At 47.2% G+C, this 26,320-nt stretch overlaps 1 protein-coding gene across 1 annotated transcript in view; it reads left to right on the top strand.

The window, feature by feature from the left end:
* Positions 1-26,320, top strand: part of LOC124794857 (protein farnesyltransferase subunit beta) — an 87,994-nt gene that overhangs the window by 50,315 nt on the left and 11,359 nt on the right. The window contains exons 5-8 of the mRNA XM_047258526.1: positions 4,670-4,840; positions 5,520-5,649; positions 8,873-9,005; positions 22,504-22,615. Of these exons, the coding sequence (XP_047114482.1) occupies positions 4,670-4,840; positions 5,520-5,649; positions 8,873-9,005; positions 22,504-22,615 (546 nt within the window). The remainder of the gene's footprint in view (positions 1-4,669; positions 4,841-5,519; positions 5,650-8,872; positions 9,006-22,503; positions 22,616-26,320) is intronic.

Below are 26,320 nucleotides of genomic sequence, written 5' to 3'. Positions count from 1 at the left end.
ATTTTCTGCTGGTGTTTTAATAGTGGTATCTGTATTTATTTGTAATAGTTCCAGGGGCTCTTAAGAATTTAGTAACTTGTTAAATGTGTCTGTTAAAATTTCTGTATTTATTATATAGATGTGGACCATATTACTTTTATCCTTTAACATTAATGTTGAAGGCTCATGCTTTTGTTGTAGGCTGAAAAAATGTTTTGTAGTAATCCCTTGAGTTGATTTTTTTGCGCCGTCCGGTGTGGCCGTGCGGTTCTAAACACTTCAGTCTGGAACCGTGTGACCGCTATGGTCGCAGGTTCGAATCCTGCCTCGGGCATGGATGTGTGTGATGTCCTTAGGTTAGTTAGTTCTGAGTTCTAGGGTACTGATGACCACAGATGTTAAGTCCCATAGTGCTCAGAGCCATTTGAACCATTTTTTGTTTTTTTTGGTATCTTTTTTGTGTTGGTGTTTAATACTTACTATTTTTTGTGAGTTCCAAGTGTGACTGATACCTTAAACCAGTCTTAGCATTTATATACCTCTGTTTTCTCGCACTCATCCTTGCAGGTTAATGTTTATTCCATAGGTTTATTGGGAATACTTATTCAGCTATTTGTTTTAGTTGGGAGAACTATTTCTTGTAGATCATCTGTTGGTTTTATATTTCTTGTTTGTTTTTTATATTCTTTATTTATCAGTTTATGGGGGTCATAGGTTATCTTCTTTTTGGGGTGGGATTTTTTCTTTGTCATTGGTATGAATTCAATTATTATTTTTATCACGTAATGATCTTACCTCATATCTGCCCCTTTCAAAATTTTCACATTGTAGATTTCCCTGTGTTAATTTTTATACTTACAGACATGATCCTCTGCCAGCTGTTGTGACCATCCCCCTTTTACTTTTTTTGTTTGCATTTAGCCTTTGTTTCTCTACTGCACCTATTTTATGTTTTACCCTCGATATTAGTTAATGATGAAAGAACTGGTGATTAGCTTTTTATACTTTCTCTGAGGTAGTGAGTGCTGTTTCTTTCTGTAATGCCTTGACCATAATGGATCAGGAGTGAGACAGCTGGACAGCCCCCTTCACGTGCTGAGTCGAGGGGGATACTCACCTGGCTCCATCCAGCTGATGTTTCTCTCAATTTAATTTATTATTTTACTACTACAAATCCCCGCCCCCCTCCATTAAAAAGCATTCTTTACCTCATAACTGTCTTAGCACTTAATCTGGTTGGCAGTGGTCAGATGCAGATGTGGTTTCTAGTACCATAGACAAGGCCTGGGGAGCCATTGTCAGCTCTTGAACTGCATGCCAGACCCCCTCATATACTTTTACCTCCCTTTATTATTTCCCAGCTCTGGCATCAATATTGCTTTCAGTGCCACAGTTTTACCACTCCTGCACATTTGAATAATCCCAGCCAACCAAAACCCTTGCCAATTATCATGTTATCCATGAGACAAAAAAACTATGAGAATTATGATCTGTTGGGAGAATGCCTGGTAGATTCTGAAGAACATGGTCAGTGACATGAATGTGTGTGCCTCCCCCCTCCCCCACCATCCTCCCCCCTCCACACACACACACACACACACACACACACACACACACACACACACACACACACACACAAACTTAATGTAGTCCAACTCCTGTATAACTGTGGCCTGCAACACATGAATTTCTCTACCTACAACGTGATTTATGATGTGCCATACTTGTGGCATGTCCATTTAACCAGCGCATTTTTGAATCTTGTTCTTCACACATCAGTGAATGTCTCTTGAGCTAGTCAGTGGAAGCATGCAAACAGTTTAAATTGTATTTTAAACTTTTTATTTTCAACTTCATTACACTATCCCAAACTGACAGTTTTAATGTTTTAAGGCTGGCTTATCAGATTCTGTATTGAGGTAAACTGGGTACAGGTACCTGTATCATTATAATGCATGCCATTTTGATTGTAATTTATCTTGTAGTATAATTAATTGTTTGGTGGAGATGTGCATATAGATTTGAAGAAAGAAAGTCATTGACGTTCTGGAATGTACTGACAGGGATGTGGAGCCGTGCCAGCTCCAGTGCTGTGGCTGGCTGCACTAGGTTTCATGGTTGAGGATCCACAGCATGTCCAGATGGTCCCATAGATTCTTGGTTGGGTTTAAATCCAGGGGCATTTGATGGTAGGGGAGTATGGTAAACTTATCCTGGTGCTCTTCAAATAACATGTGTACACTGAGAGCTGTGTGACATATTGCAGTGTCCTGTTGGTAGGTGCCGTCATGCCAAGGAAAAACAAACTGCATGTATGGGTGAACATGGGCCCAATGATAGGTGCATACAGACGTGCCAACTCTACCGGTTTAAGCAAGAGAGTCCCAATTTTTCCTTCTTCCTCCCGATCTTCCGACAGTGAAAACCGATCTCCCGATTTTCAGAGCAGTTTCAATACTTTCCTTACTATTTGAAAATTCTGCGCCTTTGGTATATTGGTGGATGACAAGGAATGGCTGCTACTTGTCTATGTTGACTTGGTAGATTGGTGCGGTGGCTGTCGGGAGCGGCAGTAGGCGTAGCTTGCGCTTTGGATCTACAAGGAAGTAAGGAACTTATCGTTGGCAGCGTTTGGAGACAAATGAATATCTTTCAACTAGTGCCAATTTCCTCCGCTTCTGGTAGCACCAGCGCAGTCGTAAAGTTATCATGGACAAGGAGTAGTCGATAGTTTTTCCAAGCAAAGTGATTAGCATTGTTGTGTCTAAAACACAGTGTTGCCAAGTTAGGTGATTTCCCCCTAAATTTAGGGGTAATTAAGCTGTCTAGGGGGAAATTAGACAGATAAATGTTTCAGGGGGAAAAATATTTAGGGTTACTACCCTCCCCTCCCCGCCCTGCCCCTCCGCTTGGCAATTTCATTCTTGACTCCCTTTTACCGCCCCACTACCCCGCTTGCTTACCTGACGGTGTGATAAATTATTTAGGGGAATTTGAAGTGCAATATAGGGGGAAACGGTGCGCGAGGGTTGGCATCACTGCTACAAGACCATTGTCTAGAACGTAGGATCATTGTGTTCTCAGTTCTGTTGTGCAGTTTGTGTAGTCAGTAGTAGTTGTTGGCTGCGTATATTGGAGGTGCTGATTATTTTTCGTGCAGAATGGCGAAGAAATATCATGCAGTGTTCAGAAACGTTTATAAGGAAGAGTTTCCGAGTTTAAGGGAATCGGGGAAGGGACAAACTTAAGCATTTTGTGGTGTATGTAGATGTGACTTTTCAGTAGCTCATGGTATGTCCATTATTTAGTATTTACATGTAAATAATAACGCAAATGTAATTGAATTGTTACAGTTATTGAAACTTTAATCATCAGGGATGTGTTGTAATTCACAATAGTACACCACTAAAATTCTCCTGATTTTTCCCTTTTGAAAGTTGGCGTGTCCGTGCATATTTGTGAGCGTTCTGGAATGATGAGATCACTCAGGGAAAGCTATTAAAACATCATCGAAACCACAGTTCTCCCTACTCTGGCCTGGTCCATTCCATTGATTGTTGCAGAGCCATACATGCCTAAGACCGTCAGTCTGATGGAGCATAAAATGTGACTCATCTGAGAAGGTCACTTTTCACCATTCAGTGGATGTCCAGTTGCGGTGTTGGTGTACAAATTCCAGCTTACATCGCCGATGAACAACTGTCATTGTGAGTGCATGAAGCAGGTGTCTGCTTTGGATGCTTATATGCAGCAACATTTGCTGAACGGTCATTGAGGAGACACTGTTGACAGCCCCTTTGTTCACCTGGATTGTCAGTTGCTCAACAGTCACATGGCTGTTCACATGTACACATCACTCCAGCTTCATTCACCCCTGCCATCAATGGATCGTGGTGTATCGCAGTTGCCTCAGCGTCACTTTTAGATAGCGCCATTTTGCCATGAATGGCGTACTTTAACCATGGCAGCATGCAAAAAGTTTACTAACTTAGCCATTTCAGAAATGCATCTACCCTTGGCCCAAATGCCAATGATCATGCCCTTTTGGATGTCAGATGAATCATTCAGTTTCCACATTACGTTGACGACTGCCTTGCTAGTGCTGCCATGTGCCATCTGTGAGTTGTTGTTACATGTTGATGTTCAACATAGTGGATGGTCACATTAATGTGAACTGGCTGTGTATATGCATGCAGACACATTTATTCCAGTTTTAATTTTTAAACACCTTTATCCAGTAACATTTGTAGAAAGATTTTAATGTGTACTTGACAATAAAAAAGAATTTTGTGTTTGGTACTGAGTGTACCGTAAAAGATACTTGAGTTAGAGCATTTGAATTTAACATATATGCTAAGGGTAGTTTACATTGCAGATCAAAATAATCTTTTGAGCCATACTTATTTGACCATTGTATAAAACTGTAAGACAAGTGAAATTCAATTATACCTGCATGGTATGGTTATTCATTTGATTTATACAACTGTGTCTAATTATATTGCAGCTCTTTGTAAGGTTCAGTGCTCTTCTTACAGCACATACTTATGGTGAAATGCTTCAGATTCTAGAGACTTATCAGCATGTAGGCCTATTTTAAATTAATAGACTTTTAAAGTAATTATATTTTTATGATGTAAATATACCTGTAAAATGGAAGAACACTGAAATCATTGTCATGTTTTTGTTGCAGAGAGAAACTAAGCCAATTCTTATGGGCTGTTAGATCACCGGATGGAGGCTTCCACATGCATGTTGGAGGAGAATGTGACATCAGAGGTGTATACTGCGCACTTGCCGTTGCAAAATTGACGAACATTTATACAGACTCATTGTTTGAAAATTCAGCTGAATGGATAGTCAGGTACATCAAAAATTAAAGATTTAATCACTCAATAGGTTAACTCGATCAAGCTGTCCTGGCTGTTGTATGATGATGATCTTGCACAGTCACAGTCATTATTTAGCTGTAAATGACAATAATAAATGAATAAATTGGGTTTGGTTAATGGAAAAGAATGTTATTTACCTTCTTCGACAAGCAAATATTATACTGAACTAATGTATATTCTCCTCTGTTTTTTATTGACCTGTCTGGAGGAAACTCTGGGTTTGCAGAAATAATTTAGAAATAATAATATGGTCACCACCCATAAAGGCAAATAATGGATTGTAGGAGACCAGTAGGTTAGAACTCCATTTGTTTTATTCAGGATAACATCAGACTGTCGTCTACCACTTACAGACTGTAAAATATGTGTATACTAATTGGTTTCTAAACTTACTCTACAACAATTTCTCAAATCAAGAAGAACGCTATTGTATCTAACACCTTTCCTCTCTAAAATATTGGCTGAAGAAAAATTGAATTGTGTGTAAATAATTTGAAATAATATAAATAAGATCAATTTTCTCTTCTCCATACTTCATTTTCTTAAAAGATAAATACTGATTCTGTAAAAAATGTTTATGGAGATTTCTTTAAATGTTGATAAAAATCAGACTTTATTTTTATTTTATTTATTTAATTAATTTCTTTTCAGTTGCCAGACATATGAAGGTGGTTTCTCAGGCTGCCCAGACATGGAGGCGCATGGAGGCTATACATTCTGTGGCTTGGCGGCATTAACTATACTTGGAAGAGAAAATTTGTGCAATATGAAGGCACTTATGGTATGTGCTGTGTAGTTCTCTTCTGATCATAGTGTAACATTCACATTAAAATGACCGTATGTTATTTGTGATGAGGTTGTTGGTTTCCAATTATGTTTTGTTAAGTGCTTTAATTAGTTATCAAAGGTAAATATAACATGCAGTAAAATTGTGGAAGCAGCATATTGCAACCTAACACTATATTAAAACGACAGTTTTTCCAGTTTTATTAGTAGATGTAGTGAAATGGGGACTATGATCTGAAATATATTTATTGCATCAGAACTTGGTGTGTCAGCTATAGTGATGTATTACAGAAAGATCATCCAGACTGAGCTATTACAGAAAGATATTGCACACTGAGCTTGTTTCACTGCGCCCATGCACATGCACTCTCTCTCTCTCTCTCTCTCTCTCTCTCTCTCTCTCTCTCTACTAAACCATTTATGTAACTTTGAAACAGTAGAGTTGCCTTTCAGTGAGTACTTCAGTGTACCCAACCCCTGTCCTTAGGTTAGTTAGGTTTAAGTAGTTCTAAGTTCTAGGGGACTGATGACGATGGATGTTAAGTCCCATAGTGCTCAGAGCCATTTGAACCATTTTTCCACAGTAAGTTTCAAGACTCACATGAACAGTTTGAGGAAATTCATTTATTTATGTAAATGTTGTTATACACCAATTGAAATATATGTTTAAAAATTGTGCTTCACATACGAGTGAAATTTCATTTTGCCCAATTTATTTGTGTATGTATTAAATGATTATGTAGTGACTTCGTTTCATGGCACTAGTTTTGATATTAAAGTGCTACGGCATTGGTAAATGAGAACTATATGCCATTAAATGGCGGACTTCTCATTTGTATGTTTTGTCCTGGGCATCTACTGTAATTTGAAAAAGAATTTCTTAGTTTTTTTGGAAATTGCCTTATCAGTTTAGAAAAAAGAAGAAAGGAGGATTGGGTTCAGTGTCCCATTGACATTGAGGTCATTAGATATGGAGCATGACCTTGGACTGAGGCAAAGACGGGGAAGGAAATCGGCTGCACCCTTTGCCAGAAACCATACCGGCGTTTGCGTTGAGTGATAAAGGGAAACCACGGAAAACCTAAATCTGGATGATCAGATGCAGGTTTGAACCTTCACGCTTCCTAATGCAAGTCCAGTGTGCTAACCGATGCACCATCTTGCTTGGTTTATCATGTTAGAGTCATGTACAAAAGTAGGTTGTCATACATTGACTGAAATTCAGGCTGGTATGAGGAAGCTGATTTTTTTTGCAAAACATAAACAACAAAAGACAGTACTAGTCCTTGATGTGTAGTTATGTTTACATGTACTCAAACTGTTTGTAACTTCAAGAATCTATTTACACCACCATCTCTTCTTTGTTCTCCTTCTCTCACCCTCTTCAAAGGGTTTCTGTAATGTAGCTTCTAATTTCCATCAGCATGCCAAGCAATTTCATTACCAGCATTTCCACATTTTTGTTATCCTTAACCACCTTATTGTTGGAGAGTGTATGCTTACAGCAATCTTAAACTATGCTCATTTGCTTGAAGCAACAAACTTCAAATAAGGTGCTACTCATACTGCAGAATGGTGGGAAGGTTTGTGCAGGTCCGTTGAGACATTGGTCTAGTGGTCCCAAGTGCAAGCACAGAGAGTACCAAGAAAAGCACTGGGAGTATTAACTAGCATGCTGCATAGGAGTCAATGGCCAGGAGTAAAACATTTTTAAGTCACTTTCTGACCATTTACCTAACTTTAAAACACCATCAGTCAGCCAGACATGTCTGCTTATTCTGAGGCTTGACATGTATCCTTGGTGGGTACTATCTTAGTGACAAGTCATAAGAGTATGACATATTGTTATCAACTGGTTTCAAACTACTCCCTTACACTGCTGTTGCTAGCTCGAGAGTAGCAGCAGTGACAGAAATAATATTTCACACATCTACATGAAATACCACATAATAATTGGCGAAGAAAAGCATTAATGTAATTATAAGGGGTAAAAATTCTTCACTTGTCGGGAGGTACCAGACAGCAGTAACAGTCGGCTGAAAAGTTGGATAGGGGACAAATTGGTGACAGAAATGGAACTTCATGGAAGAAATTGAAGTTTGTGAATAAAATAACTAAAGAGAGAGTAAAAGGAGTTACAAAAGTGAAGAAAGATGAAAAATGGGATATAGAAAGGAATGGAATAAATTTTTCCAACAGTATGTTTATATATCTTGTTCAAGATGGTATAACATACAGAAAGAGAGCCAGTGCTCTGTGATCACATAGATGCCACAGATACTGGAATCAATAGAAGGTATTATATTCAGTTGAGCCTGTACTTGTTACAGATAAGTGTTTCAGCACGCGCGCGCGCACACACACACACACACACACACACACACACACACACACACACACACACACAGAGAGAGAGAGAGAGAGAGAGAGAGAGAGAGAGAGAGAGAGAGATCACTATTCTTTCCTTGTATGTAATAATTTACATATTCATGTGGATAGTTTGAAAACAGATGATGTAGCATAAGTAGGAATCAATTGGAAAATCAGATTAATAATGATAAAAAAAACTCATTACAGGAATTGGTAGTGACAGTAAATGAATAAGTGTATGGGAGTATTTTTATCTTTCTTTTCTTTACATCATAGATAAGAGATTCTTAAGTTGCTCCAGGGATACATCACGATGAAATAGTACGTGGGTAAATGGCCAGTTTTCAGTGTCCAACAGGCACAGTATTTCAGAAAGTGACCACAATGAACTAACTTCGGGGGCAGGCAGAGGAGCTGCGGAATTTCTACCAGCAAGCATACCAGGGCATAAACTGAAGATGTAACAAGAAGTTAGCTGGAGGAGGGGGTTTTGATATGCTTGGCATGGACGGTGAACAGAGTGACAGTACTGAGGGAAGGGGGGGAGAGAAAAGCACCGTGTTGGCCCCTAAGCACTCAGCTCATCAGAGCATCTGACGATTGGCAATGTGGTCACACTGACATCTGGCTGTTCACCATGAACTATTTTGTTAGATTTTTCTTTGTTTTTATTTTTCCTGTCCATTGTTTTAGTTATTAGTATTAGTTTGTTACTGCTATATATAATGGTGTAACTTATTCTTGTAGTCTTCTTCCACATAATTAATTACTAAGATTAAAGGAAATAGGACTACACGATGATTAAAATTCGCACTGTCGAATTGTGAATTTTGTTCATTTTTCTTCAGCGGTGGGCTGTAAATCGACAAATGCGCTTTGAAGGTGGCTTTCAGGGTCGCACCAACAAGCTTGTAGATAGCTGCTATTCATTTTGGCAGTGTGGTATTTTTCCTATGATACACCGAATACTGACACAAGAGGGTAAGACAGCTGTTCTTTCTCAAATTTAAACTAATTGTATGTAGGAATTTAATTTTTTTAATGAATATAATTGTCTGAGTTATTCAGTTTTTGATATAATAATTATTATTAAGATGGATTCTATATTTTTTTATTTAAATTTAATATGATACATAATCCTCTTAATCAATACAAAAGTTAAGAATTAAACAAGCCATAATTTCCCTAGTGCAATGTGTATATTAGTACTGTATGTGAACTTTAAGAAATAATTTGATGATAATACTAACTGGAGAGGCAGAATGGCATTACCTGTTGGCTATTTTCAGTTCCTTTTGTCTTCATCCACCAGACAACATTGTGTGTATGTCAATGAAAGTAAAAACAATGCATTATGTTAAATTATTAAATTCTGTACTAGAGTTGGGAATTGCCTTACTTATTTATGTGTGTGGGGAACCAAACACAGTGTTGCTAGTTACCTAAAGTTGGCAAGGAACAGGAAGCATTCAGTAGTTGTTCATTTAATTAGATTTCTCCTTTACTTAGCTGCTTCCATCAACCACCTCACAGTCTTCCAAGGGTGCATGTATAATGTGTTTATTTTCAATACAGAATTGTATTACAATTTACCTAATACATTCAACAATTGCATATTTACAAATCCATTTTAAAAACAGCTTATTTTCAGTAGAGACGTGAACAAAGTAAAGATGGAAAGAGAACACATGCTACATTTGTAGATGAAGGGTTTCACAGTGATTATTTTGTATATGACATGAATAGTATTTTAGCAGTACCAATTGTAAAGTAAACATTTGTATCTCAAGGGTTGTCTTCAATATCTCTGTCAAGAGCAGTGCTAAACCTGCCACTGCTATGTATGCATTCTTAAGTAAACACTAACTACGCTTTCACTGACTGCTGATGTAACTATATTGTAATGGAGAGAGCAGGACAATCATACATGACACGTGACAAAGGTGACTGTGGATCCCTCTACCCTTCAGCCAGGATCACTACAGAGTGGGGGAGAGAGAACCACACTACGACTGTCTCCATTAAATGTGTTTGTTTAAAGTTAGCCTTGCTTATGGCAGTCTGTTCAAATGATGGTTGCGGTCTTGTCCTTTCTGTGCAGTGCTTGCTTTCACTGATGCCACACAGGTGAAAACTCATTCACTATACCCATTATTCTTAAAACACACCAGAACTCAAATTTACGCATACAAAATCACCTCCCTCCACTGTACTATCTGTCTTGCATTCAACCTTTACTATAGTCTCTGTCCTGAAGTCATGCCATTCAGCCCTCATGTGCTCACACCAGCCTTTCACTATTAGTACTTCCTTCTTCAACCTTGTAAACTAACCTTATCTCATCCACTTCTTTAGAACCTCCATCTTCTATGTGTACTGTCCAACTTACACATAACATTCATCCTATTGGCCTCTAACCTGATTCTACATGCTCCATGGTCATGTACCCATAGTTTTATGTAACTAACACCATTGAATCCCATTGCTCAACTCCCAGTCCATGTATCTTACAGTTCTCCAACAGAAACCTCTCACCCCCACTCCCCTCCACCCGGTCGCCCCCAATCCCCCTCCCCCCTTTTCATACCCTGCTTTATTTGAATCCCTACCCTCTTATAGAACCCTACCCCCTGTCCCTTCGATGTGCCCTGTCTGCTGCCCCTTCTAAGTGCTCATGCACCACCTGCTGCCCCTTTTGTCGCACTTGCATCTTGTCCCTCTTCCTCAGCCCACTCCACACGCACGTGACCCATCATCTAACCCTACCCCACAACCAGTATGCTCCCCATCCACTGTGTCTGTCCCCGCCCTCCCCCCCCCCCCCCCCCCCGAGTCACTTGTACCCTGACCACCACCTATTTTTCCTTTGACCCTCTCCAAGCTGCCACTCCTCTCCCTGTGACCCATGCTATGCTGCCACCTCTCTCCCTTTGATCCATGCTATGCTGCCACCTCTCTCCCTTTGATCCATGCTATGCTGCCACCCCTCTCCCTTTGATCCATGCTATGCCACTGCCTTTCTCCCTTTGGCCCATGCTATGCCGCTGCCTCTCTCCCTTTGACCAATGCTATGCCGCTGCCTCTCTCCCTTTGACCAATGCTATACCGCTTCCTCTCTCCCTTTGACCAATGCTATGCCGCTTCCTCTCTCCCTTTGACCCATGCTATGCCGCTACCTCTCTCCCTTTGACCCATGCTTTACCGCTGGCTCTCCCCCTTTGAGCCACTCTTCAGTGCTGCCCTTCCCCTGTTGACCCACTCTACTCTTATGCCCCTCTCCCGTTGATCTCTCATACTCTGCTGCCCTCTCCCATTTATCCACTCTATGCCGCCTGGCACCCCCACCGCTTTCTGTCACTTCCCCTTTACACAAACATCACCCCTCCGCTTCATCCACCTGTCACTCCTCCAGTTCACCCACCCATCACCCCTCTGCTTCACCCACCCGTCACCCTGCCTCTACCTGCATCCCTTCACCCACCCACCAACACTGCCCCTTCAACCTCCCTTCCAGTCCCACCCTTTAAGCCACCCATCTTTCTCTCCCCCAATCCTTGCACCAATATGTATACTCGCACCCTCAGCACACACTGCAACATCTGCCCTTGCACCCAGGGGTTGGCACCCCAGACCATCCACCCAAGCATTCCCCTGCTTTTTCACCCACCCGTCCACCCCACTACCTCACTCACCCATCTATACACCCCCCACCACTTCACCCACACATTCATGCTCACCACCCACCAGTTCACGAACCTGTCCACCAGCCTCCATCACTTCACCCATGTGTCCCCCTGCCCTTTCACCTACCCATCCACCACCCTCCACCACTTTACCCACCTATCCATATACCACCACTACTTCACCCACATGTCCATGTATCTGCCACCACTTCACCCATGTGTTCATGGCTCCACCACCATTTCACCCCTCTGTGGGCCCAGAGGTTAGAATAGGCCCGAGGTATTCCTGCCTGTCGTAAGAGATAGCTAAAAGAATCTCACACTTTTTGGACTTTGTGATGGTCCTCTGTAGGGTTTGACTTACATTTTTCAAAATTTTCCCGAATAGCTAGCCAATTGAGAAAGGATGCCTTACATGGTGCATCTTATCCATTGTGCATTGAGATCTTTAGCCCACTTTCTTATCGTGGCATTTCAGTCCGCTCATCCTCCATCTCTTGAGCGAGAACACCTTCCTGGGTGCGTTTTCCTCCACCCACTATGCAGTGTCGTTTTCTGCACTGACGAGGACCATGGAATTCTTTGCACCTCATATCCAGCATCATAGCCAGTCTGTTGTGGTGGGGCTTCCATGTACCCTGTTGGTTGTAGCCCCTGAATACAGAGGGATTGCTCTGCTGATGCCTGCACCATTAACCCCACACACATGCCAAGGAGTAGATGCCCGTCACCCTGGGGCATTGGTACTGCCGGCAGTGGCTGTCCTGCCAGGTTGCCTTTGCTGCAGCTGAGCGGCACTCGTGGGGAGGGCCCCTGGTTGGAGTGGGTGGCATCAGGGTGGATGACGCTCAGTGAAGTGTACCACATCATCATTTGCTGTCTTTTTCGATTTACCACCTGGGGACATCATATCCTTGTCGCATAATATGAGTGGGGTCTCGGAGGCACGCTCCTTATTTTTATCCAAATCTTCGTGTCGCTTTGTACTTTCCATGACCAATTTGGGGCCTCCCATAGTTCGCCCCATATCCAGAAGAATGGGGTCCCACAGGGCTCCGTATTGAGTGTATCTCTATTTTTAGTGGCCATAAATGGTCTAGCAGCAGCTGTAGGGCCATCCAGGTCACCCTCTCTGTATGCAGACGACTTCTGCATTTCGTACTGCTCCACCAGTGTTGGTGTTGCTGAGCAGTGCCTACAGGGAGCGATCCACAAGGCGCAGTCATGGGCTCTAGCCCACGGCTTTGTTTTCAGCCGCAAAGTCATGTTTTTTGCATTTCTGTTGGCATCATCTCGTTCATCCGGAACCATAACTTTACCTTGCTAATGATCCACTCACTGTAGCAGAGACATATCGATTCCTAGGACTGGTTTTCAATGCCCGATGGACTTGGCTTCCTCACCTTCGTCATCTTAAGCAGAAGTGCTGGAAGCACCTCAGTGCCCTCCGCTACCTGAGCAGCACCAACTGGGTTGCAGATTGCTCTACGTTGCTGGAGCTCTACAGAGCCCTTGTTCAATCCCACCTTGACTGTGGGAGTCTGGTTAACAGTTCGGCGCTGCCCTCAGCATTGCGTTTACTCGACCCAGTGCACCACTGTGGCATTTGCCTAACGACGGGAGCTTTCAGAATGAGTCCGATGGCCATTGTCATGGTGGAGGTCAGAGTACCTCCATTGCACATCCGATGTGCACAACTGCTCACCAATTATGTTGCACACATTCGTAGTTCTCCTGAGAATCCGAATTAACGTCTCCTTTTCCCATCCACAATAGTTCATGTCCTGCATCAATGGGCCTGGTCAGGGCTCACGACTGCGGTTTGCGTGCAATCCCTTCTCTCCGAACTGGAGTCCTTCCCTTTACCACCTCTACATGAGGTCCATTCACATACACCTCCAAGGTGTACAGCTCGGCCGAAGCTTCGTCTGGACCTTTGCATGACCCTAAGGACTCCATTAACTCCGTGGCTCCCCGCTGTCATTTCCTCTCGATTCTTGAGGTGTTCTGGAGCTCTGAAGTTGTTCACACTGATGGCTCAATGACTGATGGTAATGTTGGCTTCGCCTATGTCCACAGAGGCCATATTGAACAGCATTCCTTGCCTGCTGGCTGCAGTGATTTCACTGCTGAGTTTGTGGCCATACCTTATGCACGTCAGTACATCTGTTCCTGTTCTGGTGAGTCACTTCTTCACTGTATTGTCTCCCTGAGCAGCTTACAAGCTATTGACCAGTGCTACCCTCGCCATCCTTTGGTAGCGAACATCCAGGAGTCCATCTCTGCTCTGGAATGGTCCAGTCGTTCAGTGGTGTTTGTGTGGACCCCAGGGCAAGTTGGAATCCCAGGCAACAAACTTGCTGACAGGCTGGCCAAACAGGCTACACAGAAACTGCTCCTGGAGATGGGCATCTCTGAAACTGACCTGCGTTCTGTCTTACACCGCAAGGTTTTTCGCCTTTGAGATATGGAGTGGCATAACAGTATGCACAACAAACTGCATGTCATTAAGGAGACTGCGAATGTGTGGAAGTCTTCTCTGTGGGATTCTCGCAGAGAATCAGTTGTCCTTTGTCGGCTCTGAATTGGCCATACATGGCTCACACATGGTTACTTCCTTCGTCACGAGGACCCACTTTGGTGTCACTGTGGCTCCCAAATGACAGTCGTCCACCCCTTGCTGGACTGCCCACTTTTAGCCACCCTACCTTCCGTGTTGGGAGACAGTGCCTCAAAAGTAGCTTTAGTTTTACGTTTTATTCATGAGGGTGGATTTTATCATTTGATCTCAGTTTTAGCGCATGTCCTTTGTCCCTCTGTGTCTCCCCCCTAGGACTTTCAGGGTGGAGGTTTTAATGTGTTGCAGAGTGGCTGGCTTCTCCTTTTTTAATCTCATGGTTAGCCAGCCATGGAAATCTGCTTTCTTGTTTTTAATCTCTTCTCCCTGTTTCTTGCGTGTCTCTGTGGTTTTAGTGTCCTGTTTTGTCCATTGTAGTGTTTGTTGTCCTTCTGTCATTCTTCTGGTTCTTCTTTTCTCCTGTTATTGTGCCGTACGACGTCTTTGTCTTCTTCTTTCCCTTGGGTAATTGTTTAACTGGGAACAAGGGACTGATGAACCCACAGTTTGGTCCTTTTCCCCCCTTTTAAACTGACCAACCACCATTTCACCCTTGTGTGCATCCCCCCCCCCCGCCCCCCACTGCTTCACCCACATGTGCACGCTCGCACCACAACTTCACGCATGTGTGACTGCTCTCGCCACACTGCCACCACTTCACCCCCGTGTGCTTGCCCTGCCACAATTTCACCCACATGTGCTCGACCTGCCACTACTTCACCCCTGTGTGCATGCACTTGCCACTACTTCACCCACATGAACATGCCCCCACCATGTCTTCACTCACATGTTCACACCCCCTCCCCCCTGCCACCACTTCACCCACATGTGCATTTCACCCATCACCATGTCACCTACATGTACATGTCCCCCTCCAGCACTTCATGCACGTATGCATGTCCCCTCAAAACCACTTCACCCACGTGTGCATGCCTCCACTCCACTTCACCCAAATGTGCACACACCCTCCCACGACTTCACCCATGTGTGCATCCCCTCCCACGGCTTCACCCGTGTGTGCGTCCCCTCCCACGGCTTCACCCGTGTGTGCGTCCCCTCCCACGGCTTCGCCCGTGTGTGCGTCCCCTCCCACGGCTTCGCCCGTGTGTGCGTCCCCTCCCACGGCTTCGCCCGTGTGTGCGTCCCCTCCCACGGCTTCGCCCATGTGTGCGTCCCCTCCCACGGCTTCGCCCATGTGTGCGTCCCCTCCCACGGCTTCGCCCATGTGTGCGTCCCCTCCCACGGCTTCGCCCATGTGCGCGTCCCCTCCCACGGCTTCGCCCATGTGCGCGTCCCCTCCCACGGCTTCGCCCATGTGCGCGTCCCCTCCCACGGCTTCGCCCATGTGTGCGTCCCCTCCCACGGCTTCGCCCATGTGTGCGTCCCCTCCCACGGCTTCGCCCATGTGTGCGTCCCCTCCCACGGCTTCGCCCATGTGTGCGTCCCCTCCCACGGCTTCGCCCATGTGTGCGTCCCCTCCCACGGCTTCGCCCATGTGTGCGTCCCCTCCCACGGCTTCGCCCATGTGTGCGTCCCCTCCCACGGCTTCGCCCATGTGTGCGTCCCCTCCCACGGCTTCGCCCATGTGTGCGTCCCCTCCCACGGCTTCGCCCATGTGTGCGTCCCCTCCCACGGCTTCGCCCATGTGTGCGTCCCCTCCCACGGCTTCGCCCATGTGTGCGTCCCCTCCCACGGCTTCGCCCATGTGTGCGTCCCCTCCCACGGCTTCGCCCATGTGTGCGTCCCCTCCCACGGCTTCGCCCATGTGTGCGTCCCCTCCCACGGCTTCGCCCATGTGTGCGTCCCCTCCCACGGCTTCGCCCATGTGTGCGTCCCCTCCCACGGCTTCGCCCATGTGTGCGTCCCCTCCCACGGCTTCGCCCATGTGTGCGTCCCCTCCCACGGCTTCGCCCATGTGTGCGTCCCGTCCCACGGCTTCGCCCATGTGTGCGTCCCGTCCCACGACTTCAACCATGTGTGCATCACCCCCCCCCACACGACATCACCCACATGTGAACCCCCTCCCCTCCTCCCGCCATCACTTAACCGATGTGCGCACGCCACACCCCACCTCCACGTCAGCCATGTATACTCTCTCATGCCCCCCCACCACCACCACTTCACCCACATGAACACATCCCCACCACAACTTGACCCACATGGACACATCCCCACCACAACTTGACCCACATGGACACATCCCCACCACAACTTGACCCACATGGACACATCCCCACCACAACTTCACCCACATGAACACATCCCCACCACAACTTCACCCACATGAACACATCCCCACCACAACTTCACCCACATGAACACATCCCCACCACCACTTCACCCACATGAACACATCCCCACCACCACTTCACCCACATGAACACATCCCCACCACCACTTCACCCACATGAACACATCCCCACCACCACTTCACCCACATGAACACATCCCACCACCACTTCACCCACATGTGCACACCTCCCTACCATAGCTTCACCCACATGAAGAACCCTACATCACTTAATCAATATGTCCACCTATTCACCCCTTTGTGCAAGCTGCCATCACCATTTCACCCGGGTGTGAATGCCCCTGCCAGCACTTGACCCATGTGTGCATGCTCCCACTACTCTTAAAGAACTTCGATCAATTGTCCTAGCCATGTCACCACTTCACCCCTGTGTGCACAACCCTGCCACCACATCACTCACGTGTTTGTGGCCCCCTCTCCTACCACCACTTAAACCATGTGTGCAAATCCTCCTCCACCACTTCACCCACCTGTACCCACCCCCCACCACGAATTCACCCACTTGTGCCCACCCCCCACCACGAATTCACCCACCTGTGCCCACCCCCCCACCACGAATTCACCCACCTGTGCCCACCCCCCCACCAGAAATTCACCCACCTGTGCCCACCCCCCCACCAGAAATTCACCTACCTGTGCCCACCCCCCACCACGAAATCACCCACCTGTGCCCACCCCCCACCACGAATTCACCCACCGGTGCCCACCCCCCACCACGAATTCACCCACCTGTGCCCACCCCCCACCACAAATTCACCCACCTGTGCCCACCCCCACCACAAATTCACCCACCTGTGCCCACCCCCACCACAAATTCACCCACCTGTGCCCACCCCCACCACAAATTCACCCACCTGTGCCCACCCCCCACCACGAATTCACCCACCTGTGCCCACCCCCCACCACGAATTCACCCACCTGTGCCCACCCCCCACCACGAATTCACCCACCTGTGCCCACCCCCCACAACGAATTCACCCGCCTGTGCCCACCCCCCACCACGAATTCACCCGCCTGTGCCCACCCCCCACCACGAATTCACCCGCCTGTGCCCACCCCCCACCACGAATTCACCCGCCTGTGCCCACCCCCCACCACGAATTCACCCGCCTGTGCCCACCCCCCACCACGAATTCACCCGCCTGTGCCCACCCCCACCACGAATTCACCCGCCTGTGCCCACCCCCACCACGAATTCACCCGCCTGTGTCCACCCCCCACCACGAATTCACCCGCCTGTGCCCACTCCCCACCACGAATTCACCCGCCTGTGCCCACCCCCCACCACGAATTCACTCGCCTGTGCCCACCCCCACCACGAATTCACCCACCTGTGCCCACCCCCCACCACGAATTCACCCACCTGTGCCCACCCCCCACCACGAATTCACCCACCTGTGCCCACCCCCCACCACGAATTCACCCACCTGTGCCCACCCCCCACCACGAATTCACCCACCTGTGCCCACCCCCCACCACGAATTCACCCACCTGTGCCCACCCCCCACCACGAATTCACCCACCTGTGCCCACCCCCCACCACGAATTCACCCACCTGTGCCCACCCCCCACCACGAATTCACCCACCTGTGCCCACCCCCCACCACGAAATCACCCACCTGTGCCCACCCCCCACCACGAATTCACCCGCCTGTGCCCACCCCCCACCACGAATTCACCCGCCCGTGTCCACCCCCCACCACGAATTCACCCGCCCGTGCCCACCCCCCACCACGAATTCACCCGCCTGTGCCCACCCCCCACCACGAATTCACCCGCCTGTGCCCACCCCCCCACCACGAATTCACCCGCCTGTGCCCACCCCCCACCACGAATTCACCCGCCTGTGCCCACCCCCCACCACGAATTCACCCGCCTGTGCCCACCCCCCACCACGAATTCACCCGCCTGTGCCCACCCCCCCACCACTTCACCCACCTGTGCCCACCCCCCCACCACTTCACCCACCTGTGCCCACACCCCCCACCACTTCACCCACCTGTGCCCACACCCCCCACCACTTCACCCACCTGTGCTCACCCCCCACCACTTCACCCACCTGTGCTCACCCCCCACCACTTCACCCACCTGTGCTCACCCCCCACCACTTCACCCACCTGTGCTCACCCCCCACCACTTCACCCACCTGTGCTCACCCCCCACCACTTCACCCACCTGTGCTCACCCCCCACCACTTCACCCACCTGTGCTCACCCCCCACCACTTCACCCACCTGTGCTCACCCCCCACCACTTCACCCACCTGTGCTCACCCCCCACCACTTCACCCACCTGTGCTCACCCCCCACCACTTCACCCACCTGTGCTCACCCCCCACCACTTCACCCACCTGTGCTCACCCCCCACCACTTCACCCACCTGTGCTCTCCCGCCACCACTTCACCCACCTGTGCTCTCCCGCCACCACTTCACCCACTTGTGCTCACCCGCCACCACTTCACCCACTTGTGCTCACCCGCCACCACTTCACCCACTTGTGCTCTCCCCCCACCACTTCACCCACTTGTGCTCTCCCCCCACCACTTCACCCACTTGTGCTCTCCCCCCACCACTTCACCCCCTTGTGCTCACCCCCCCCACCACTTCACCCCCTTGTGCTCACCCCCCCACCACTTCACCCCCTTGTGCCTATCCCCCCACCACTTCACCCACTTGTGCCTATCCCCCCACCACTTCACCCACTTGTGCCTATCCCCCCACCTCTTCACCCACTTGTGCCTATCCCCCCACCTCTTCACCCACCTGTATCCACCCCCCACCTATTCACCCAACTGTATCCACCCCCCACCACGAATTCACCCGCCTGTGCCCACCCCCCACCACGAATTCACCCGCCTGTGCCCACCCCCCACCACGAATTCACCCGCCTGTGCCCACCCCCCACCACGAATTCACCTGCCTGTGCCCACCCCCCCACCACGAATTCACCCGCCTGTGCCCACCCCCCACCACGAATTCACCCGCCTGTGCCCACCCCCCACCACGAATTCACCCGCCTGTGCCCACCCCCCACCACGAATTCACCCGCCTGTGCCCACCCCCCCACCACTTCACCCACCTGTGCCCACACCCCCCACCACTTCACCCACCTGTGCCCACACCCCCCACCACTTCACCCACCTGTGCTCACCCCCCACCACTTCACCCACCTGTGCTCACCCCCCACCACTTCACCCACCTGTGCTCACCCCCCACCACTTCACCCACCTGTGCTCACCCCCCACCACTTCACCCACCTGTGCTCACCCCCCACCACTTCACCCACCTGTGCTCTCCCGCCACCACTTCACCCACCTGTGCTCACCCGCCACCACTTCACCCACCTGTGCTCACCCGCCACCACTTCACCCACTTGTGCTCTCCCCCCACCACTTCACCCACTTGTGCTCACCCCCCACCACTTCACCCCCTTGTGCTCACCCCCCCCCACCACTTCACCCCCTTGTGCTCACCCCCCCCCACCACTTCACCCCCTTGTGCTCACCCCCCACCACTTCACCCCCTTGTGCCTATCCCCCCACCACTTCACCCACTTGTGCCTATCCCCCCACCACTTCACCCACTTGTGCCTATCCCCCCACCACTTCACCCACTTGTGCCTATCCCCCCACCTCTTCACCCGCCTGTATCCACCCCCCACCTATTCACCCGCCTGTGCCCACCCCCCACCACGAATTCACCCGCCTGTGCCCACCCCCCACCACGAATTCACCCGCCTGTGCCCACCCCCCACCACGAATTCACCCGCCTGTGCCCACCCCCACCACGAATTCACCCGCCTGTGCCCACCCCCCACCACGAATTCACCCGCCTGTGCCCACCCCCCACCACGAATTCACCCGCCTGTGCCCACCCCCCACCACGAATTCACCCGCCTGTGCCCACCCCCCCACCACGAATTCACCCGCCTGTGCCCACCCCCCCACCACGAATTCACCCGCCTGTGCCCACCCCCCACCACGAATTCACCCGCCTGTGCCCACCCCCCACCACGAATTCACCCGCCTGTGCCCACCCCCCACCACGAATTCACCCGCCTGTGCCCACCCCCACCACGAATTCACCCGCCTGTGCCCACCCCCCACCACGAATTCACCCGCCTGTGCCCACCCCCACCACGAATTCACCCACCTGTGCCCACCCCCACCACGAATTCACCCACCTGTGCCCACCCCCACCACGAATTCACCCACCTGTGCCCACCCGCCACCACTTCACCCACCTGTGCCCACCCGCCACCACTTCACCCACCTGTGCCCACCCGCCACCACTTCACCCACCTGTGCCCACCCGCCACCACTTCACCCACCTGTGCCCACCCGCCACCACTTCACCCACCTGTGCCCACCCCCCACCACTTCACCCACCTGTGCTCACCCCCCACCACTTCACCCACTTGTACCTATCCCCCCCACCTCTTCACCCACCTGTATCCACCCCCTCACCACTTCACCCACCTGTGCCCGTCCACCCCCATGCCCAGCCACCTCTTCATTCACATGTGCATGACCCTGCCACCACTTTACCCGCATGTGCCCGACACCACCACCACTTCACCCACCTGTGCTCACCTGCCTACCACTTCTTGCACCTGTGCCCACCTGCCTACCGCTTCTCGCACCTGTGGCCCCCCCCCCCACCCCCGCCCACTTCACTCACGTGCGCACACCAGCACCACTTCAGCCACATGTGCAGGCCCCTGCTCCACCACTTCAGCCACATGTGCAGGCCCCTGCTCCACGACTTCAGCCACATGTGCAGGCCCCTGCTCCACCACTTCAGCCACATGTGCAGGCCCCTGCTCCACCACTTCAGCCACATGTGCAGGCCCCTGCTCCACCACTTCAGCCACATGTGCAGGCCCCTGGTCCACCACTTCAGCCATGTGTGCACAGTCCCGCCATCACTTCACTCTCGTTGGTATGATCGCGCCACTACTTCGTCCCAAGTGTGTATGACCCTGCCACCACTTCATGCATATGTCCTGCCACCACTTCACTCACATGTTCGTGCCCTCACCACTTAAAGTACGCTGCCACTTCACATATGTGACCACTCGCCCTTCACTTCACCCATCCTCTAATCCACTGTGCCTTCATCCACCTACTAATCCGCTGCGAATTCATACACCTGCTAATCCACTGCGAATTCATCCACCTGCTAATCCACTGCACTTTCACCTGCCCACTGTCCCTCCAACCAGTCGCCGGCTGTCCACCCATGCGCCCGCCTTGCGCCGGCCCCTCTGCCCTTGCAATGGCCCCTAATCACCTTCGACCACATGTCCATCCCTCTCGTCCCCACTGGTCCTGCCCCTTCCACTTACTTGCCGCCACCCAGTCACCCCCATACCCACCCATCAACTCACCTGGCTCCCCTTCACCATTTAGAACCATCTGCATTGCACCCTTCCATCCTCTCTACTCACTCCCCCCCCCCCCCCCTGTCCCTACTCATTTCTGCTATTGATTGTCACTTCTTCCTATCACTTTTCACTGCCCCCTATCCAAATATGTCCTACACATCTCCACTATCTTTTTTTTCATTTTCTCACCTTATTTTCCACCTCCTCGTTTTCCCCAGATATTATTCTTATTTTTCTCCTCCTCCCCCCTCCTTCTCCCCCCTCCTTCTCCCCCCTCCCCCCCCTCTCTCTCTCTCTCTCTCTCTCTCTCTCTCTCTCTCTCTCTCTCTCTCTCTCTCTCTCCCACTACCATGCTCCTTACTTCCCACCCCCTCTTTCTAACTTGATGATACATTATCAAAACTATCAAAAGGCACCCAGGACTTGCTGCAGGTGCTGACAGTTACATGTTTTTATGGGCCTTCACTTTTCTTTCTGTATCAGGTACCAGTACTGTAGACATGGAGAGGTGGCTTTTCCATCAGACAGCCTTACAAGAATATATACTCGTTTGTTGCCAGGATCCTTCTGGGGGTTTTGTTGACAAGCCATCAAAGTAAGTTATTGTTTCGTACTGTTAATTGTTTTTAAGAAGTGATTCTTTCCTTTTGCATATATAGTTTGGTAGAGTGGTTGCAGTGTGAAAATATTGCTGAGAAATTATGGTTCAAATCTCTGGTTCAGAAGTACTTTACTTTGAGAAATTTGAACATAAAAAGAACAGATTGTGAACCATTACTTACTTGTTTGATGTTCTTATCCTAGCATTTGGGTTACGTGACTTAAGAACCACAACCAAACACAGTGGTGACTAGTTGTTTTAGTCTTTTAAATTATAGTTGTACAGGCAAGGTGTCCCATATATCTGTTATTGATATAGAATAATCTAGTTGTGAATTACTTAGCAACTTTTGAGCTCTAAAGACATTCAAAAGTTACTGTTGTTGAATATGTGAATGTATGTTAGATACCAGAGAAGAAAACCTAATCTTATGTCCGAATGTGACTCTGATGAAACTGAGAGGGGAAATCAGTGTTGGGATATTATTTTTTTCTGTGCTGTACTGAGTGTTCTATAGAACATAGTGATAATTATATTCAAACCTAGTCTGGTTACTTTGATTTACAGTAACATTATTTCTGACAGTCCAGAGTACTTTGTATCTCAGTGACTGGGAAGTTACTGCCTCAAGAATCATAATGACCTATCATTACACTATGTTTACAGCTCAATTAGCAATTTTGATGATGAGGGAGAAAGGGGTGGGGGCTGCTGGAACAGTCTGATGATTAATCAGCATACTTTCACTTGCTCAGTGCGTGGCCCCTCCCTCTGGAGGTTCAAGTCCTCCCTCGGGCATGAGTGTGTGTGTTGTTCTTAGCGTAAGTTAGTTTAAGTAGTGTGTAAGTCTAGGGACTGATGACCTCAACAGTTTGGTCACTCAGGAATTCGCACACACTTGCTCAGTGCAGTCAGCATTTGCTTATGTCCAGAAAACAAAAACTGAACATTTACCTACCAATTATTGTTGCTGTCTTCGTAGGTGATTGGGATCATAATGATAGAGACAACAATGACAGTTACAGTTATACAAGCTGTGTTACAAAGGTCAGTATCATACTTACACATTTGTAAGACTAGACAAAAGGACAGAATGAATAAGACATGCATGAAAACGTCAGTGAATAACTTCCACAGAGGCTAAGAAACAGAGAAAAACAGAGCTTTAAATATAAAAGTAATTAATCCTATCAAATTAATATAACAAAATTTGAGCTGGGAATGCTGGTTTTATTCCAAAGGATGTATTAAAAAAAATCATGACTCACAGAATCAGTGTGTAGCAGTGGTCCCCCAACGTTTCTGAGACCACTACACCTACGTGGAATCAGGTATCCCATAGCCCCAACAAATTTTAGCACCTAACTGAACTTCAGAGCAGGGGTGGAGGGATTAGAAACTTTACTTTACAGTTTTTAACCAAAAGAATGAATAATGATTTACAACTTACTTTTTAAAATCTTTTTTTGTTTGGTTTGGGTTTATATTTTGTTTGGTTTGGTTTTATATTTTTGTTTTTGCTTCATGTTCACGTTTTTTATTTTTCTTAATCATTGCTACCACAGTGAAAGACTATTTTTAAACCTACCAATTTTGGTAAATGGAATAAGTATTCTTCATGATTCTCAGATAATAATAAATACTCACCATCAACATATTAAAAATGTAGCCAGCTCAATTTCATCAAATCCATGTTCGGTGTCCCCCCCCCCCCCCCCCAGTCCAAGAAATTGTACTTTGGTTCAAATTTCAGAATTTCAGTACTTTAAAATGTTCATTCATTCATTGAAAATAGTATTAGAACCTTTGCATGTACTTGCCAAGTCTGCAAATCAGGGAAATAGATACTAATAGTTTATTACTGATGAAATGAGCTCAATACTACTACTGAATCAATATCAGAATATGCAGACAAAATAGTAACAATGGCTTGCAATTCTTTTGGTAAACCAAATAGTTTGAATCGTGAGGCATCTGATGTGTATTAGTTAGTTACGTGTTCCATTGATCAATCTCACATGACCGTTATGATGTGGAGCATGTCAAGTGCATAAGAAACACACACATGAATGAAGTTTTTTTTAGCTTAAAATTTTTGTTACGTACCCCTTGCCCTTAAACGGCGCAAAATACATATATTATACCTATAGATTTATTTATTCCTATTCAAAAATTCATCTGTGGTACAGAATGTGTTTTCAAGGAGATATGATTTCAGTTTATTTTTAAAACTGTTACTGCTTTCTGTCGGACATTTTATTTCATCTGGTAATTTATCAAAAAGTTTTACAGCAGCGTATTTTACCCCTTTCTGTGCCAAAGATAGGTTAAGTAGAGGATAGTGTACGTCTTTCCTCCTTCTGGTATTATAATCATGAATGTCACTGTTGTTTTTAAACTGCTCCATGCTGTTGAGAACAAATTTCATTACTGAGTAAATGTACTGTGAGGCTGTTTTAAGAATTCCTAACCTTTTAAAGAGATGCCTAAAAGATGTGCGTCTGTGAGCTTCACAATTATTCTAACCACTTTCTTTTGAGCAGTGAATACTTTTTGTATAAATGTTGAGTTACCCCAAAATATTATTCCATATGACACCAGAGTGTGAAAGTATGCAAAGTATGTTAGCTTACTAATTTCTGTATCCTTAAAATTAGCAATTATTCTGATTGCAAAACTTTCTGAACCTAGTCACTTTAGGAGATCCAAAATATGAATTTTCCAATTAAGATTCTCATCTATGCCCTACCCTGGCTACTGACTTCCGTTGATGTGTTATATTTTTGTTAAGGAGTTGTACTCCTTACAGTAGAAAATTGGATGTACTGCATTTTTTCAAAGTTCAGGGCAAGCCCATTCGCAGAAAACCAATCAATAACTTTTCCAAAGACATTATTTATATCATTTTCTGTTGGAGTTTCTTTCGCTGGATTAATAATGATGCTTATATCATTAGCAAACAGTGTCAGTTCAGCTTCTTGTTTCAGATAAGAAGGGAGGTCATTCACACACATCAAGAACAGAAGGGGCCCTGATAGAACCTTGTGGAACACCTAATGTAATTTCCACCCCAGTTAGATGAAGTGGGAAACTTCCTTGAATCACTAAAACCATATAAACAAACTTTTTGCTTCCTGTTCTGTAGATATTACTTAAACCACTCATATGCTGTTCCATTTATACCATAGAATTGTAATTTATGTAACATAATGTCATGGTTCACACAATGAAATGCTTTGGATAAGTCACAGAAAATTCCTATTGGTGACCTTTTTATTATTTAAAGACTCTATTATGTGGACAGTGAAATTGTATATAGCTGTCTCTGTAGAAAAGCATTTTTGAAATCACAAACTGTGATTTACTAAGTATCCCATTGCTGCTGAGATGGCTAACCACTCTTGACTACATTACTTTCTCGACAGTTTTTGAAAATGCTGTGAACAAGGATACTGGCCTGTAATTTTTGCCATCTGTGGTGGCCCCTTTTTTGTACGGAGGCTTGAAAATGGCCCTGTCTGGGAAAATACCTTGAATTAGTGATGCATTAAAGATGTGACTCGGAACATCAGCTGTAACTGCTCCACATTGTTTTAATATCTTTTTAGAGATGTCATCTACTCCAAAAGAACATTTATTTTTGAAGGATTTAATGATTTTCCTTATTTCACAAGAAGTTGTTAGGTGAAAATTTATCTG

The sequence above is a fragment of the Schistocerca piceifrons genome, chromosome 4 (genome assembly GCF_021461385.2).
Source record: "Schistocerca piceifrons isolate TAMUIC-IGC-003096 chromosome 4, iqSchPice1.1, whole genome shotgun sequence".
Taxonomy (NCBI): domain Eukaryota; kingdom Metazoa; phylum Arthropoda; class Insecta; order Orthoptera; family Acrididae; genus Schistocerca; species Schistocerca piceifrons.
Note: the sequence above shows the minus strand (reverse complement) of the source record. Positions and strands in the feature narration are given on the sequence as shown.